This window comes from Xyrauchen texanus, chromosome 16 (genome assembly GCF_025860055.1).
Source record: "Xyrauchen texanus isolate HMW12.3.18 chromosome 16, RBS_HiC_50CHRs, whole genome shotgun sequence".
Classification (NCBI taxonomy): Eukaryota; Metazoa; Chordata; class Actinopteri; order Cypriniformes; family Catostomidae; genus Xyrauchen; species Xyrauchen texanus.
Window position 1 is genome coordinate 29,493,739 of NC_068291.1, and position 14,893 is coordinate 29,508,631.

The following is a 14,893-nucleotide window of genomic DNA, read 5'->3' on the forward strand; positions in this document are numbered from 1 at the left end:
AAAGAAAAATGCATGCTGCACATGTTCTTGTGAAATAAAGTATATTTTATATAAAATGCCCATAAGTTTCAAGCATTTTTTTCAGCATCATGATCAGGAAGTAACTCTCATAATACAATGAAACGGATAACTATATACAATTATATTACACAAGATCAATGTTTTAAAATGCTTATTGTACTGTACCTTAAAGAATCATTATAACATACGTATAAAGTATGATGTTTCGTTTGTAATAAAAGCAAAGTACACTCCAAAACGTTAGGTGGCGCTACTCGGTTACGAACGTAAGCTCCGCCCCTCACTTCAGGTTCTGGCGCTCGGGTTCTGAAACTGGTGGTGCTGCGGGTCTGCAGCTGGATACTATTGGCCGAACCGCGTCACAGCTCATTACTATAATGTTGACTGCACTTGAACTTCCATCTGACGCCCACGCCGCCCAAGACTCGCCGCGCCGCTTCTCGCCGTCGAGCTGGCTGTCATTGAAAATGAATGACTTCCGGTCGATTTGACGCTCTCGCCGCCTCTGGTGTGAACGTACGGTTAGGGTGGAGTTATTACTTTAAGCAGATCTCAGAGTTTTACCACCACTAAGAAACTGATGCTCACCGTGTGCCTGTTATTCTTCGGACATGTGTGTTTACAAACTGGTCGTTTGCCTGTACGGTTTCGTAAGTAAATCCGCAAAACTTTGTTGTAGGACCTACAACTTTTGCTTTATTATCTCATTAGATCTGAAACTAAAATAGAAGCAAACATGATCAGTCTCCAGCGAAATACAAATAGCTACTCACGTACTAAGTCTTTACATCAGCACTATTTTTAAAGAATTGAATTGAATTAACCAAAATACCAATTCATTTATGTCAAATAGGATAGAAATAAATAAATTCGAATACAGAGGAAAACAGTTTCACTTTCGATTTCGTTTATAGCTTAACCGGGTAGCAGAGAGCACCGCTGTGGTTTGACCAACTAACTGGCGATTAACCAAATATTGCTTGAAAAAGAAATGCTATTTAACTTAACATTTATTGGCTGTAAGAACAAGTTTTGTATGTTTCAGACGAGCATTGTTGCGTCAGAAGGCTGGCTGCTGCGCAGGAAACGCGAAACCTGTGAGAATGGGGAATACCAACATGAGGGTAAAACCTGCTGCCGCTGTCCCATCGGTGAATTATCTACATTTATATTGTTTTGTTAACGAGATTGTCGCATTGTTTTGTGTACCTGTTTCGATAGAAGCTTTGACGTGATTTAATAATGTTATTTCACCTCTAAAATATCCAAAGTGGAGAATTAGAGTTATTCTATAGTAATACATTAAAAATAATTATTCCATTATAATTATATATTGTAATATATTTAAATCTACAATATTTAAATATATTATATTTGTCTATATATCAAATAATATGTGTTATGTTTAAAATATACATATGATATTTTTCTGTGAATTATGATATAAATATACACCCACTGAGAACTTTATTAGGAACACTATGGCCTTAATAAAGTGCCCAACATGGTCTTCTGTTGTAGCCCATCCGCCTCAAGGTTTGACGTGTTGTGCATTTGAAGATGCTATTCTGCTCACTACAGTTGTACAGAGTTTTTATCTGAGTTACCGTAACATTTCTGTCAGCTCAAACCAGTCTGGCCATTCTCCGTTGACCTCTCTCATCAACAAGGTGTTTCCATCCACAGAACTGGATGGTTTTTTTTTTTTGGCACCATTCTGAGTAAACTAAAGAAGGAGTTGGCAACCTTCTTGACATGGAGTGCCATTTTTTATTTTTCTGGTCAATGGTTGTGCCATCTTTTGAAAGTACTTAAATGAAAGAAAATCTGTCCTTTTTTACTAAATTAGTTAACACAGTTAATGTCACAAATTTGCTTATTTGATTACTGATCACGAAATTGTGTGAAATCTTAAATATTTCTAATATTATGACATACATATTCAAAATCATGCAGCAGCGAGAGAAGAGCAGGCTATTTTATTTATATGAAGTTCCTCGAACCTGCATTCCAATCTACATCTTGATGTGATCCTTCCTCATGATCATGCAGTGTGTTTTCATGAGCTGAATGGGAGACTAAACACAATTAAAGTGTGACGAGACTCACGCTGCATGTGCAAGATATTCGCACATCACAATGGAATTTTAAATGTGTGACTATGGTTTAAGGAGGTTGTACCTGTATGCTAGGTTGGAAATCTCAAGGATTCATTGTGATGAGTTCCTTATTACATCAAGTGTTTTTCTGAAAGCAAAAAGAAACAAATGAAACACGGAATGTAGGCTGTCATCTGTGCAGACTGACCGAAGGTGTCATAGATATCTGGCTATACCTGCATGCCTGTGTGTTTTTTTTCCTCCCTCATGTGTTTCCCTCTTCCGCGTGTCCGGTGAACTTTGCATTTCTATGGGAATGCTGATTCATGCCGCTCACGTGGCACCACCCTCACCTGTTCCTCGTAGCTTTGGCTATATTTCGTTTCTCTGTCTCGTCACCAGATTGTTCCAGTACACCTGTCAGGCAGTCTCGCCATCTGTCTATCTGCTGTCTGTTTTACTTGTTTTGCTCTGTTTAGTACACATCCTCCAGTTGAATATACTGTACCTCACCCTGTGGATTACCTGTTTACTGGAGTCTGTCATTACACTGTGGAATGTATTACTCACCTTCTGCATTCAGATCACTACCATCATCAGCCGGGGTGCTCCAATATCCTTCCTGGGCATTCCAATCTGCAGCCTGTGTCAGTTTTACGAACTTCTGCCACTTTTCACTTGCCTGCTGTGTTCATTCAATAAAGAGTGTTAAACTTTCTCTGCGATTGAGTCCTCATATTTACTCCGATCCTGACAGAAAGTGAAGCGCTGCGGCTAGTGATGTGCAAATGGCTTGCATGTGCTGCACGTGTCAGTTGGGTATACTGTAGTTTTGTCACATTTTAACTTTTTGTATAGCCTCCTGTTCAGTTCATAAAAACACACTGCGTGATCATGAGGAAGGATTACATCAAGATGTAGATTAGAATGCAGGTGCAGAATTTATATACCGGTTAATAAAATTGTCTAGTCGTCTCTTGCTGTTGCTGACGTCCCAGTGATTAACTCTCCATGCTGGCACACGTGCCATAGGTTGCCGACACCTGCTGTGAAGACTGTTGTGCGTGAAAATCCCAGGAGATCAGCAGTTACAGAAACACTCAAACCAGCCCGTCTGGCACCAACAATCATGCCACGGTCGAAATCACTGAGATCACATTTTTCCCCCATTCTGATGGTTGATGTGAACATTAACTGAAGCTCCTGACCCATTTCTTTTATTTGATTTTATGCATTGCACTGCTGCCACACGATTGGCTGACTAGATAATTGCATGAATAAGTAGGTGTACAGGTCTTCGTAATAAAATGCTCAGTAAGTGTATATTGTTATATCATTTATCATTGTAAAATGATTGAATTGAAAAACAATAACTTATATATATGTGTGTGTGTGTGTGTGTGTTTCAGGCTACCGGGTATTAAGTGACTGCACAGACAAAACCATCACAAAGTGTGAACGTTGTGATTCTAGATCATTTATGTCCCACACTAACCAAGATCACTCTTGCCAGCCCTGTAAAATTTGTAATCTCAATGGTATGTCTTTACATCTTAACTCTTTTCTGAGAACTTTGTAATATTCCCACTAGTGAATTTAGCTTCAGGGCTAATTACTTAAGTGTTGTGTTACAGCCATTACTGTAAATATTGCAATATTCCATCAGATAGTTGAACACAGTTTTCGCTAACAGAGCATCAAATCCCAGTCTGAGCTCTACAACTGTGTAACATAAACCCCTTTCACACATACAGCCTTTTCCAGAAAATGTACAGCAATTTTCAGATTAGAAGTCACATGTAAACACGACCCTTTTGAAAATACTGGTAAATCTTACTCTGGCAATTTCCCTTAATTAGAGGTTGTATTATTACCTATACCTATGATATTTGTGAACAGAGCCATAAGATTACCAGTTTCAGTTCGTACAAGATCAGGATATGCTGAAGTAAGAAAAATGTAAACAAAATTGGTCAGATAGTGAAATTAGTGTGCTTCTAGATATTTTCTGACAGCTTAGAGGAACAGTAAGTGATTCCATTACATACAATAAAATCACCAGCCTCCTTCAGGAGCACGTAGACCTCTTTGTATCGATGTACATACTCATTACTGTGCTTTTCAGCCACAGATGACGTCTCCGCCTTCGAATACTAGCGACAGCGTTCTGTTCTCTGTACGTCATCAGTCATTTGCCAAAAATGTTTACATTACCTACCACATATGTTCAGAATTTAGATACAAAAAAAATAATACCCCGCCCTGTTTTAAACAAGAAGCCAACATTTCCGGTGCACCTGTCTGGATGTCATTTCCAGCAAACGACATTAACAGAGTTTAATGCCATTTGGTGCTGCTGTGAATGGTACTAGCAAAATGGAAAAAAGACATTGCATGTGTGAATAGCACATGTTGTACATATATCAGTAAAGGCAACTCAACGATTTTTATGAAATTTAGCTGGTTGCATGTGTCAAAGGGGCTACTGTCAACTATAAGCATGCAAATAGTAGGTTGTTTTTACAAAATTTAGTTTAAGTGGCCTGTCCAGCCGACACAGCAACATTGGCTCAACGAATGGTATGACTTTGGGGCAAACAATGAAAGATGGTTGTTTTATGGATCTGTTTGAAAATTTATTGTTTTTTGCAATTTGTATTGATGTCACTAGTGGCATAAAATTAAGCACTTTTCAGTCATTCTTTTCTATTTGCTGTAAATTATATACATTTAATGTAAGCTTGGAACAAATGGAACACCAAGGCGAAATGTAAAAAAGTTTAAGCCCCATTTCTGCCTTCTCATCCTGCAATAGCCAACATGGAGATGAAGAAGGACTGTTCGCCTTATTCTGACACTGTCTGTGGGTGCCAGAAGGATCATTACTGTGACATTGGTGACCTATGCATTTCCTGTTACTCCTGTGACACGTATGTAACAATATTTTTCTATGGGCAGAATGACATTGTGAGTGAGTGTGTGTTTGGGTCAGGCTTTGCCTACATTGTAAGTACAGCAATGCCTCACCCAAAAATTAAAAAACATTTACTGTTGTACCAAACCCACATTATCTTCTCTTTTCCATAGAACACAAATTAAGGTGTTAGGCAGAAAGTTAGCCTCAGTCACCATTCACTTTCATTGAATCTTTTCAGGGGTTCAAGCTCAAAATGGTAAAACCCTATTGTAATTGTCAAGATTATTAGGAGTTCAAGCACTAAAATCTAATCATGCAGACCCAACCATAAGGCCTAGAGACATGAAATTTGGAAAATTTGCGTGCTTTTGCGACTTTGAATGAAAAGTTTAACTTAAGATTTTATATATATATAAAATCTTAAGTTAAACTTTTCATTCAAAGTCGCAAAAGCACGCAAATTTTCCCCAAATGGCTCCCTAGGCATTTGGGGTCCTCCTCTGAGTACAGACTTTGGTGACATAAGCGAGTGCAGACCGATGGGACGTTAGTCAGCAAGTCCATGAGGGTGCATAAGTGATAAAATGTGCATTTGGGACAGATTTCAAGACTTAAATCAGATACCGCTTTTTATATATTATGTTCTTCTGAAACACAGCTTTTTAGAAATTATTATTTGCAAAGTCATGGCATTGATAGAAATGGCAAAGGAACAAATTTTACATCAACTCTTGAATATTTGTTTTATTTAATAATTCCAAGCAACACATTGACAGTAAAGCATTAGACAATTTAATCAAGAACCTCTGAAAAACTAAGCGCACATATAACAACAACAACAAAACCCAATCGTTTTACATATTTTAGATAACAATTAAACATGATTCAGACACATAGATGGTTACAGGCAGGTGCTTAAAAACAGTCAAATTTATATAAAGAACATACATCTCACACACTGCCTTATATCGCGAAAATCATTATATTTATACACACAGACACACTTCTGCAGGTATACTGTATATATTGCCAGCAGACCGAATGTTATGGGATGAAATTAGACTCAAAATGATTAGCAAATGCGTGCATAATTATCTTAAAAATGAGTGCATAATTTTATAAATGTTGCAAATTTATCTTACAACCCTCACAATAATGCATTTCAACTTGTATCTGTAAAATTTTTCATTAAATACATGTGTTGGAATTTGTAGAAATTGAGACAGATTTCAGGAAAATGCCCTGCATGCCATATTACCAGTCCAGTCCTGAATTCAGCCATATATGTATAAATACATATATATGTATATCTGGTCTCCATGAATACAATCAGAGACAATGGTAACTGACAGTAAGCCTTTTCCGGCATTTAAAGCGTTTAGATAAGTCAAGTCAAGTGGTTTTTATTGTCGTTCAACCAATACAGTTAGTACAGTACACAGCGAAACGAGACAACGTTCCTCCAGGACCATGCTCAGCTGGAGGGTGGTGGCGATTGCGTCGTCTGTTGAACGGTTCTTATGATACGCGAACTGCAGTGGGTCTAGTGAGGGGGGCAGCTGTGTCTTAATGTGCCTCATGACGAGCCTCTCGAAGCACTTCATGATGATGAGTGAGTGTTAGGGTAGGTGAAATGAGTGTGACGGGACGGTAGTCATTGAGGCAGGACAGGAATGTTGTCTGGTCCAGCAGCCTTCCGTGGGTTGACTCTGCGTAGAGTTTTTATCACGTCAGCCGTGGTAAGACAGAGCACCTGGTCGTTGGGAGGAGGGGTGGTCTTCCTCGCCACCACGTTGTCCTTCTAATTCCTCGCACACCGCTTACGATGTCCTCTCCCCCGGTCACCGGCATCAGATGCCGCCGAGGACTGGAGGCCTGGTCTCCGCAGCAAGCCGAGGTCGCGTAGCTTCTCCTGCAGATAAGCTGCATGAATCTTATATTTTAGTAGTGTCTGGCAATGGTAAACACGAACACCGGTTGCTCCGATGTCCATGTGCCGTAAAAGTCGAGCTAACTAACAAAAATAGCACCATTTTGGATCCAGAGCGGCCGCTGCGTGCTACCGTGCCGCCATCTTGGACCAGGAGGTCACAGCACCAGTGCCAGCCCCCTCCCTGCCGGTCCTCCTCTTATGTCTGGAGCAGGACTTGGAAGCTTTGTTCCTGCTCCAGGTGTACCTCCATGATGGCATGGTGTTGTGACTGCTGGATGCTGATGAGGGTCTAAGACTTTGCCCAGCGGTGAAGACTCCATAGTAGCGTTCTCCTCCAAAGCCAGGTTCTCGACACCACTGTAATGGGATCTTTAGTTCGTGGGGAATGTAGGAGTCAGGAGACAAAGAAGCAGGTTCAAGGTCAGTTAATTATTCTCGTTTTCACTCACACTTGATGGTAACCGTCAATAACAAAAGAAAACGTTCTCAAATAAATTAAAGCACTCCAAATAATAAAACTCTCTCGGAGCGTGGTTGTTGTGCCTTCAGGTCACTCTCTCCCACTGAGGCTCTGGCATTCCTTTTTGGTCTCCCTCCGCATTAGGGATAATTGTGAACCAGGTGACGAGGCTTACCGCTCTCTCTCTCCCACAGACGACACATGACCACACCCCCCCATGCCACAGTGTCCTTCAGTTTATCATCTGTAAACATGATTTATGTTTTATAAAGGCAGCTGTGCTGCTGTTCTTCTGCATTTATACCTTAGATTTCCCCCCGATAACAATTTAAAAAACAATACAGTATGAGTTGTACAATCTAACTGTGTTAAATGAAACCTAAGAAAGGATGCAACAGTGCCAGGTGTTTGGATACTACAACATTAAGAATTGTACTCGTGCTTTGACAGACGTTTCAGGGTTTGTTGCACCAATAAGGATAACATTAAATTTAGAGCTAATCCAGGTTTTGTTGATCCAATTTTTATTTTAATGAGTTGTGTTGCACCATCTGCGAATAATTTTGTCCGTCCTGGGGAATTCTGAACCTATCCATAGATCGTTTGTACACAGGGCCGATCAAGCAGGTTAAGAAAGTATCTCAGTAGCATCATGGCTGGATTGGTAATCTGGCATACCGGGCATTTTGTTGGTGGGGCGGACTGGCCATCGGGAGATCCGAGTAGGCTGGTGTGTCGGCTGAAATATTTGCAGAATGGGCCGCGATAAGCTAAAATGAGCCGCCGCGTAAATTTCACAGATGCAAGTTGAAATGCATTTTTTTGAGGGTTGAAATACACATTTAATTTGTTCAAATTAATGTGTAGATATGCACACATTTATGAATACATTTATGACTTATCCATTGGTAGTTGTTTGTGTGTGAGTCGACCATGGTAAACAGAGCTAAACAAATGTCTTAAAATTCAAATGACTCAAACAGAATCAACACAAATAGACAACAATGAATGCATGTTTCACTTGATCCACAAATGCACATTCAATACTTCGCAAGACCATTTTGTGTTTGATTTGGAACATCTTCCTTTGGTTGTATACACATGATATTGTGAGATCACAGACACAAGTTGAAAGGCATTTGTCTGTGGATTGTAAGATACATTTGTAACATTTATCAAATTGACGGAAAAGTGTGCATGCATTTTTAAATAATTTTGTGTATAATTTCATCCCATAGAACGTTGCTATATCAATAAATTTAAGCACTCATACAAGCTACAGCATATGTTCAGGAAATAATTATCTCCTGTTTTTATATTTTAGAGACTCATAATAATATTAAAATCCTCTTTTAAACAACAAGAAAGATTTAGTGTTAAGTTACTTACTTTTATGAACGGAAAACTTCCCAAAGAAAACCTATTCAATTAAAACTGAATAGGAGTAATTCAGTATCTCTGGAATCCTGAATAAAACCAGTTGTACATCAGACTAAAATGTGATACTATAGACACAAGAAAAACAAGTGAGCCTTCACTGTCAATCAGGGAAAAACGATTACCGACATCAATATTTAATCTGCTGTTTGCCTCACCTCGTCCGCCATATTTTTTCCTCCAGCAAGGAAGCTCTAGTCTGCTGTGATTGGCCAAGAAGATCAGCAGCGAGGACTGTTATGTAGTAGTCCGTTGTGGAGGTCACACTGAGGCGAGCTCATCCGAAGGGTGCATTGAGGGCACAATGGTGGTGCTCGAGAGCACCCTTCTGAGTGCTAAAATGTCAAATGGGACACCCTATGGTCTCTTGGACTTTGTAGGAACGTGCAAATGAAGGCCACGAGACCACAAGTCCACATCAAGTGTGCTATTTGGGACAGTACCAAGTTCTTTGATGACAGTCACCTATCCTGAAAAACATGGCCGCAAAATTTCAGCAGCTTTTAGTAAAGGTTAAAAAAGGCCAATCTGAATGAAACACAGTGGGACTTTTTGACTCTTGGCCCCGGAGGCCTGTGCAAAAAAAAAGAAAAAAAAAAGGGGGGCACCAGGAAGCACTATCAAACTTTAAATATATGTAAATGGCTCTACGTATATTCTGCGATGTTTTACACAAACACACAAGTTTTTCATATCGTATGATCGATCTCCTCATTAAGAACAACTTTAACCAGTAAGTCAGATTATTTTAGAAACCTTTTCTTTTTTTTTTTTGCAAGTAAACATATATTGCAATATTTTTCACTCGACTCAAAACCGTTGCAGTAAAATTCTTTGGACTTCCTAGATCAATAAGAATAGCAGCTACATTTAAAAAAAATAATTAAAAGATTTATTTATTTATTATTCAGTCTTCTGTTTGTCTCTCATTTATCCAACAGGTGTGAGACACGTGGAGGGGTGAAAACCATGTGCACACCAACCAACAACACAGTGTGCCATGATACCCAAGGTTCTGATATTACAGGTATCCACACACTACAAGCATACACAAGCATAGTCAGTTCATCACAATTATCAGTACTTGCCCTGAGTTCCATTCTGTAACTGAATACATCCTCTAATGCTCATGTAGTAGAAACATAAAAATTACAGTACAGAGAATGGTGACTGACAAATATGTGTTGCTTATGTCTTTTAGGGAAGATTATAGCTCCCATTTTGGTCTTTGGGCTCGTTGTGGTTTGTATTGTGGTCTGTGTTCTATGGAGGAAAAAAAAGTTTTGTTTTAATGGCGAACAGACGAATGAAGATGATGACCAACAGGTAATTTCTTGTTCTTCAGCCGGTGCCACACTAGCCGATTTTTCTAGTGATATTCAGGTGTGAGCTTTATTTATATAATCACCAGCCAGGTGGAGGAAGATGAAGTGCAAATTAATGTCTTCCAGCAGGAGGTCCCCTGCTGAAAAGATCAGCATTGCTGGTCAGCACCTTATATTGTGTCTTGGATGCTGGTTCCCCGGCATGGTATGCTTGTGTACTGGGGTCCCTACCAGGCTTTTTAACTAGCTTAACCAGCTTCATCAGAAAGACCATGCTGCACAACAAGATTCACCAGCTAAGTTTAGCTGCTGAAAAGCATCACTATGCTGGTCCACCAGCTAGACCAGCACCAGGACAACAGTCTGTTTGTATTGAACATAATTTCTTTATTCACTGAAAGCTGGATATGGACATGCGTTTTATGGCAAGCCTCGAACTACACTATCTCAAACCTTCATAAGGTATGAATTGCTCCCTAAATCCTTCTTTTATAATTGTTTGTGCTCATGCGGTACTTCTGTTGTTATTTTGGTGAGCTCCGTGTGACAGCGTATCAGAGAGAGAGAGAGTTATAGTGAGTTTGTATATGTATCACCCCTATTCCATATCTTGCAAAGTTGAATAGAACGAGTTCTCAGCAAAGCTGTCTGCATGTGTGACACTCTCGGCCAAAATATAGTTGTTTTGAGTCAGCTAGTGTGGCACCAGCTTAAGCTTTCTTCACACCCTTGAGGCATTACAGCTGAACTAAATGTTCATATTTCTTTTTCTCTACCCCCACCAGGAAACGGAGGCTTGCCTAAAAGGTAACCTTGCTTGTTTGAGAAGTATCTGAAATAATTATATCAGATAATGATATCACAGTTTAAATATTATCAGTATAAGGAGTTCATGTCAATGTTGTAATTTGTTTTGGTGTAGATGTGGACCTGAATCCTTACCTGCCAGAAATAGCCTCCGTTCTTGGCTGGAAATTGATGAAACATATTGCCCTGCACACTGGCATGACTAAAGTTAATATTGAGGAACATGAGCTTAACAACCCTGGAGATGTGAAAGAACAGACCTATGATCTACTGGAGGCTTGGTCACAGAGACAGGGCTTAAAAGGAGCATATCCAACTCTCATCAAAACTCTTTGTGACATTGAGAATAAGAAAACAGCTGATCAGGTCCAAAATATCGTTAAGAAAGGACAAACAGCTCAGCCAAAGACTGATCAACAAGTATGAAGTAAAGTTATTGCAAAAAGTTTAAATACAACATGCCTCAACCAATGGCATGAGCTTAGGGTCAGAAACAATCTTCATGTGTCAGATATGACTCCGACAGTTCAGCTAAGCAAGGTTTGTGTCACATTATATTGTGGTTCCAGTGCACCTTTAGACGAGAAACCTTTTTTTTTTTTCTTTTTTTTTTTTCAGTGTAAAATTATCTTTATTATTCAAAATGTTTCAAGCCTATTGTTTTTTTTTTTTTTTTTTTTACATTTTGTAAAATTAATCAGAGATAACCATCTCTGGCATGGATGGCAGGAAAGACAACCAAAACTGAAATTAAGACTTCTCTGCTTATGATGAAAACATTTCCATTATTTGATAGTCAGCCCATATATACTTAACTAAAGCTACTATAACAGCATTTTTAAACTGCACTATTTAGATACAAAAAAGATTTACATTTTAAGGAAAATATTTTATTTTTTAATTAAGACTTTTATATAAATTTTTTCTCCGGGGATATTTTTCCTATGTACTGTATATATAAATGGTAGAAGATCCCCCATAGTCAACTACTTTGGTTGTCTTTGGGCCACAATGTCCTTATTCTTGCCCAGTTCTTAAGAGATTTTTTTGACTGTTGATTTTAAATAATTATTTTTATTTCAAATGTATATCAGCCCCAAATACCAGTTATTGGTCTCCATGATTACTAATAATCGTTATGGTATCGGCCCTGAAAAAATATATCGGTCGACCCCTAGTAAAAGCTAATCCGTCCTGTATGCGGTTCTGGCAGCAGTGAAGCACCACCCCTTACATGTCAATCAACTGCTACACTTAAACAAGAGTTTAAAGGAAATAACCATCCAATCTGAACATAAAAAAGCAGATACATACACAATTACGAATTAAGCTGAAGCTCCTTTAATACATATAATCCACTAAAATAATGGATAATTCTGCTTGAAATGTTGCGTTTGTGATTAGATAAAATTACAACCACATCTGAGAGAAACACTGCGGTGCATTTTCTTTCATGGTTTTTTTACTTTCGCTTTCTTTGTCTTTTCAAAATTTGTTGCACTTAAATATCATGCAGTAGCACACTAAAACAGTGATTGATGTATGCTGTCATGTATGTCACCAAAACCGAACACAAGTGGTCACAGGAGATGTATTTAATGACCAGGCAGGGATGGATTACTGACCGGGCCAATGCCCAGTATCTCACTTGACCACATGTGATTAGATCATGATCTGAAATGCTTGTGAATGGCTGATAGGAAGTCGGGCAGCTGCTCCCGGGTCCTAGTGCCTGCCACATATATTCTCTGTCAGTGCGACCTATACAGAGATGTGACCTTTCAGTTTATATGTTTTGTTTGACTGAAATATATTTTATATGTCAGTCATTTAATAAAAATGGTTTCCTTTATCTGAGCAGTACAAGACTTAGTGACTTTTACACTATTTGCCAAATGAACATACAAAAAACAATTGGGCTTGATTAGATGTCTAAGTGGTTGTAAAAAAATATGACACCTTTGGTGGACTATTGAAAATGAATGGGAATGACCAAAAACCAGAGCATTTTTTTATCTGTCAAATAACAGAAAAAAAACAGACAGAAGTTACAGGGTGAGACACTAAAAAACATCTTCAGTGCAAAACATGAAGCGACTTACAGTGCACTTATTACAGGGACAATCTCCCCTGGAGTTAAGTGACTTGTTCAAGGACACAATGGTGGTGGCTGTGGGGCTTGAACCAGCGACCTTCTGATTAACAGATATGTACTTTAGCCCACTACACCACCACCACTCACGCACGCACACACAAAAACTGATGAGACTATAAAACAGCTTTTTTTGTTTTACATTTGTCAAAAATCAAATAAATCAGTCTCAGTGTGAAACACATTCAGCAATGAAGGGGTGAGCCGATGACACACTCACAATGCAGAACACACACACACAGACAGGACCAGGGCATCAATAAGTGGAGCTCTACAGACATCTTTTGGTCTATGTTGGCATTACAAGTCATCTGTTGTTTTTCAGCTCATGACAGCAAATCACACACACACACACACACACTTTGCAAAATAAATTGTTACTACAGAAAGTTTGAAATTGTTACTTTGATTCTTCTGTTTTATACTCTAATTTAATTTTGTAGTTCATTTCTGTTTCTTGATGTTCATTTTCTTTAAATTATTATGCATTTACTTTGAGTTGTTACATTTATATGTTTCAAATTAATTAATGGTAGAAAATTATTATTCTGTGTCTTCACTTTGTAACACCATAGTCAGGTTTGATTGCAAGCATGATGACATTATCTGCAAAAACTGTCACTTCAGATCAATTTGAAAATGCTAAAATTTGACCAACAATAGTTTTAGAATGTTTAAATATATATCCAAATGCATATTTTCTGATAACATATCAAATTAGTTTACAACAAGCCATCAAGACTACACTGTATGTGGTTACAGCCATTTACTGGCTATTACTGGCGTTACATGATTTTCAAGTCATGTTATTTATATTTTGTTCACCAGATGGCAGCAATCTAATTCCAATTTATGTCACATTCTCATATTTTCTTCATGTTTCATCTTAAAAAAGTGTAGGTTCTGAATATTGATTACTATTATTTACTTTTTTTTTTTTTTTTTTAAATGTGCTCATTTTTATATGCATACTAATGATAAAATGTATAAATGTAATGTAAGATAAAAATGGTATAAAATCTCAAAAGAAATGCATAATTTTAGTGTTCTTACTTCAAGAAAGAAGAAATGGTATCATTATCATCATAAACAAAAGGGCTACACATCTGACCCTTCCAGTCAAAAATGACCGTGAATACCAAAGAGTGTTGCCATTTTTCAATACCATAGGAGGGTTAATAACTTATAAAGCTTCTTTAAGTACAGAATACCAAAGCTTTTATAATGAATTATTTCCTTGTCTGGAAATAGTACTATCTGTAATTGCTGAGTGACATCACTAGAAACCCAAAAATATGATGTAAAGTTATTGCTGTCCTGTATATTTGGGACATATGTTGTACAAAATATAACTCTTATTTGAAAAACATTTGAGAAATCCTTTAAAAGTAGCAAATTCAGAGGCACAATGCCTTGCTCAGATTTTCTGAAGTTACTCAATTCAAATTAGTCTAGCAAAATGTGCATAATCGTTTGACAATATTATGAGAATGTTGTGTTGTGTCAGCTTTCTGATAGTTTTATCATCATATGTTATTAGACTGTATTTAAAGAGCTTGACCTATAACGATAATAAAGCATACTTAACAGCCTCTCCCATACTGATAACAGCATGTTATGCATTTTCACGAAAACAAAACATTGCGCAGAATAGAAAGCTCATGGAAGATCCTGAGCCCATGTGCTTAATGGCTTGGTTTTTCAAGATAAGAGTGCATCCTTCATTATAAATACATTACGAG

General features: G+C 38.1%; 1 protein-coding gene across 1 annotated transcript; it reads left to right on the plus strand.

The window, feature by feature from the left end:
* The first annotated feature begins 321 nt into the window (after positions 1-321).
* On the plus strand, positions 322-11,657 carry LOC127657140 (tumor necrosis factor receptor superfamily member 6-like). Its single transcript, XM_052145804.1, has 8 exons — positions 322-671; positions 1,067-1,172; positions 3,530-3,658; positions 4,936-5,050; positions 9,809-9,894; positions 10,069-10,193; positions 10,978-10,999; positions 11,115-11,657. Exons 1-8 carry the CDS (start codon positions 633-635, stop codon positions 11,423-11,425), a joined length of 933 nt encoding a protein of 310 aa, XP_052001764.1. The 5' UTR covers positions 322-632; the 3' UTR covers positions 11,426-11,657.
* The last annotated feature ends 3,236 nt before the right edge of the window (positions 11,658-14,893 follow it).

Coding starts and splice junctions, on each gene's coding strand:
- LOC127657140 (XM_052145804.1), top strand. CDS start 633: ATGTGTGTTTACAAACTGGTCGTTTGCCTGTACGGTTTC. Junction 672..1,066: donor TCGTTTGCCTGTACGGTTTC/GTAAGTAAATCC, acceptor TGTATGTTTCAG/ACGAGCATTGTTGCGTCAGA. Junction 11,000..11,114: donor AACGGAGGCTTGCCTAAAAG/GTAACCTTGCTT, acceptor GTTTTGGTGTAG/ATGTGGACCTGAATCCTTAC.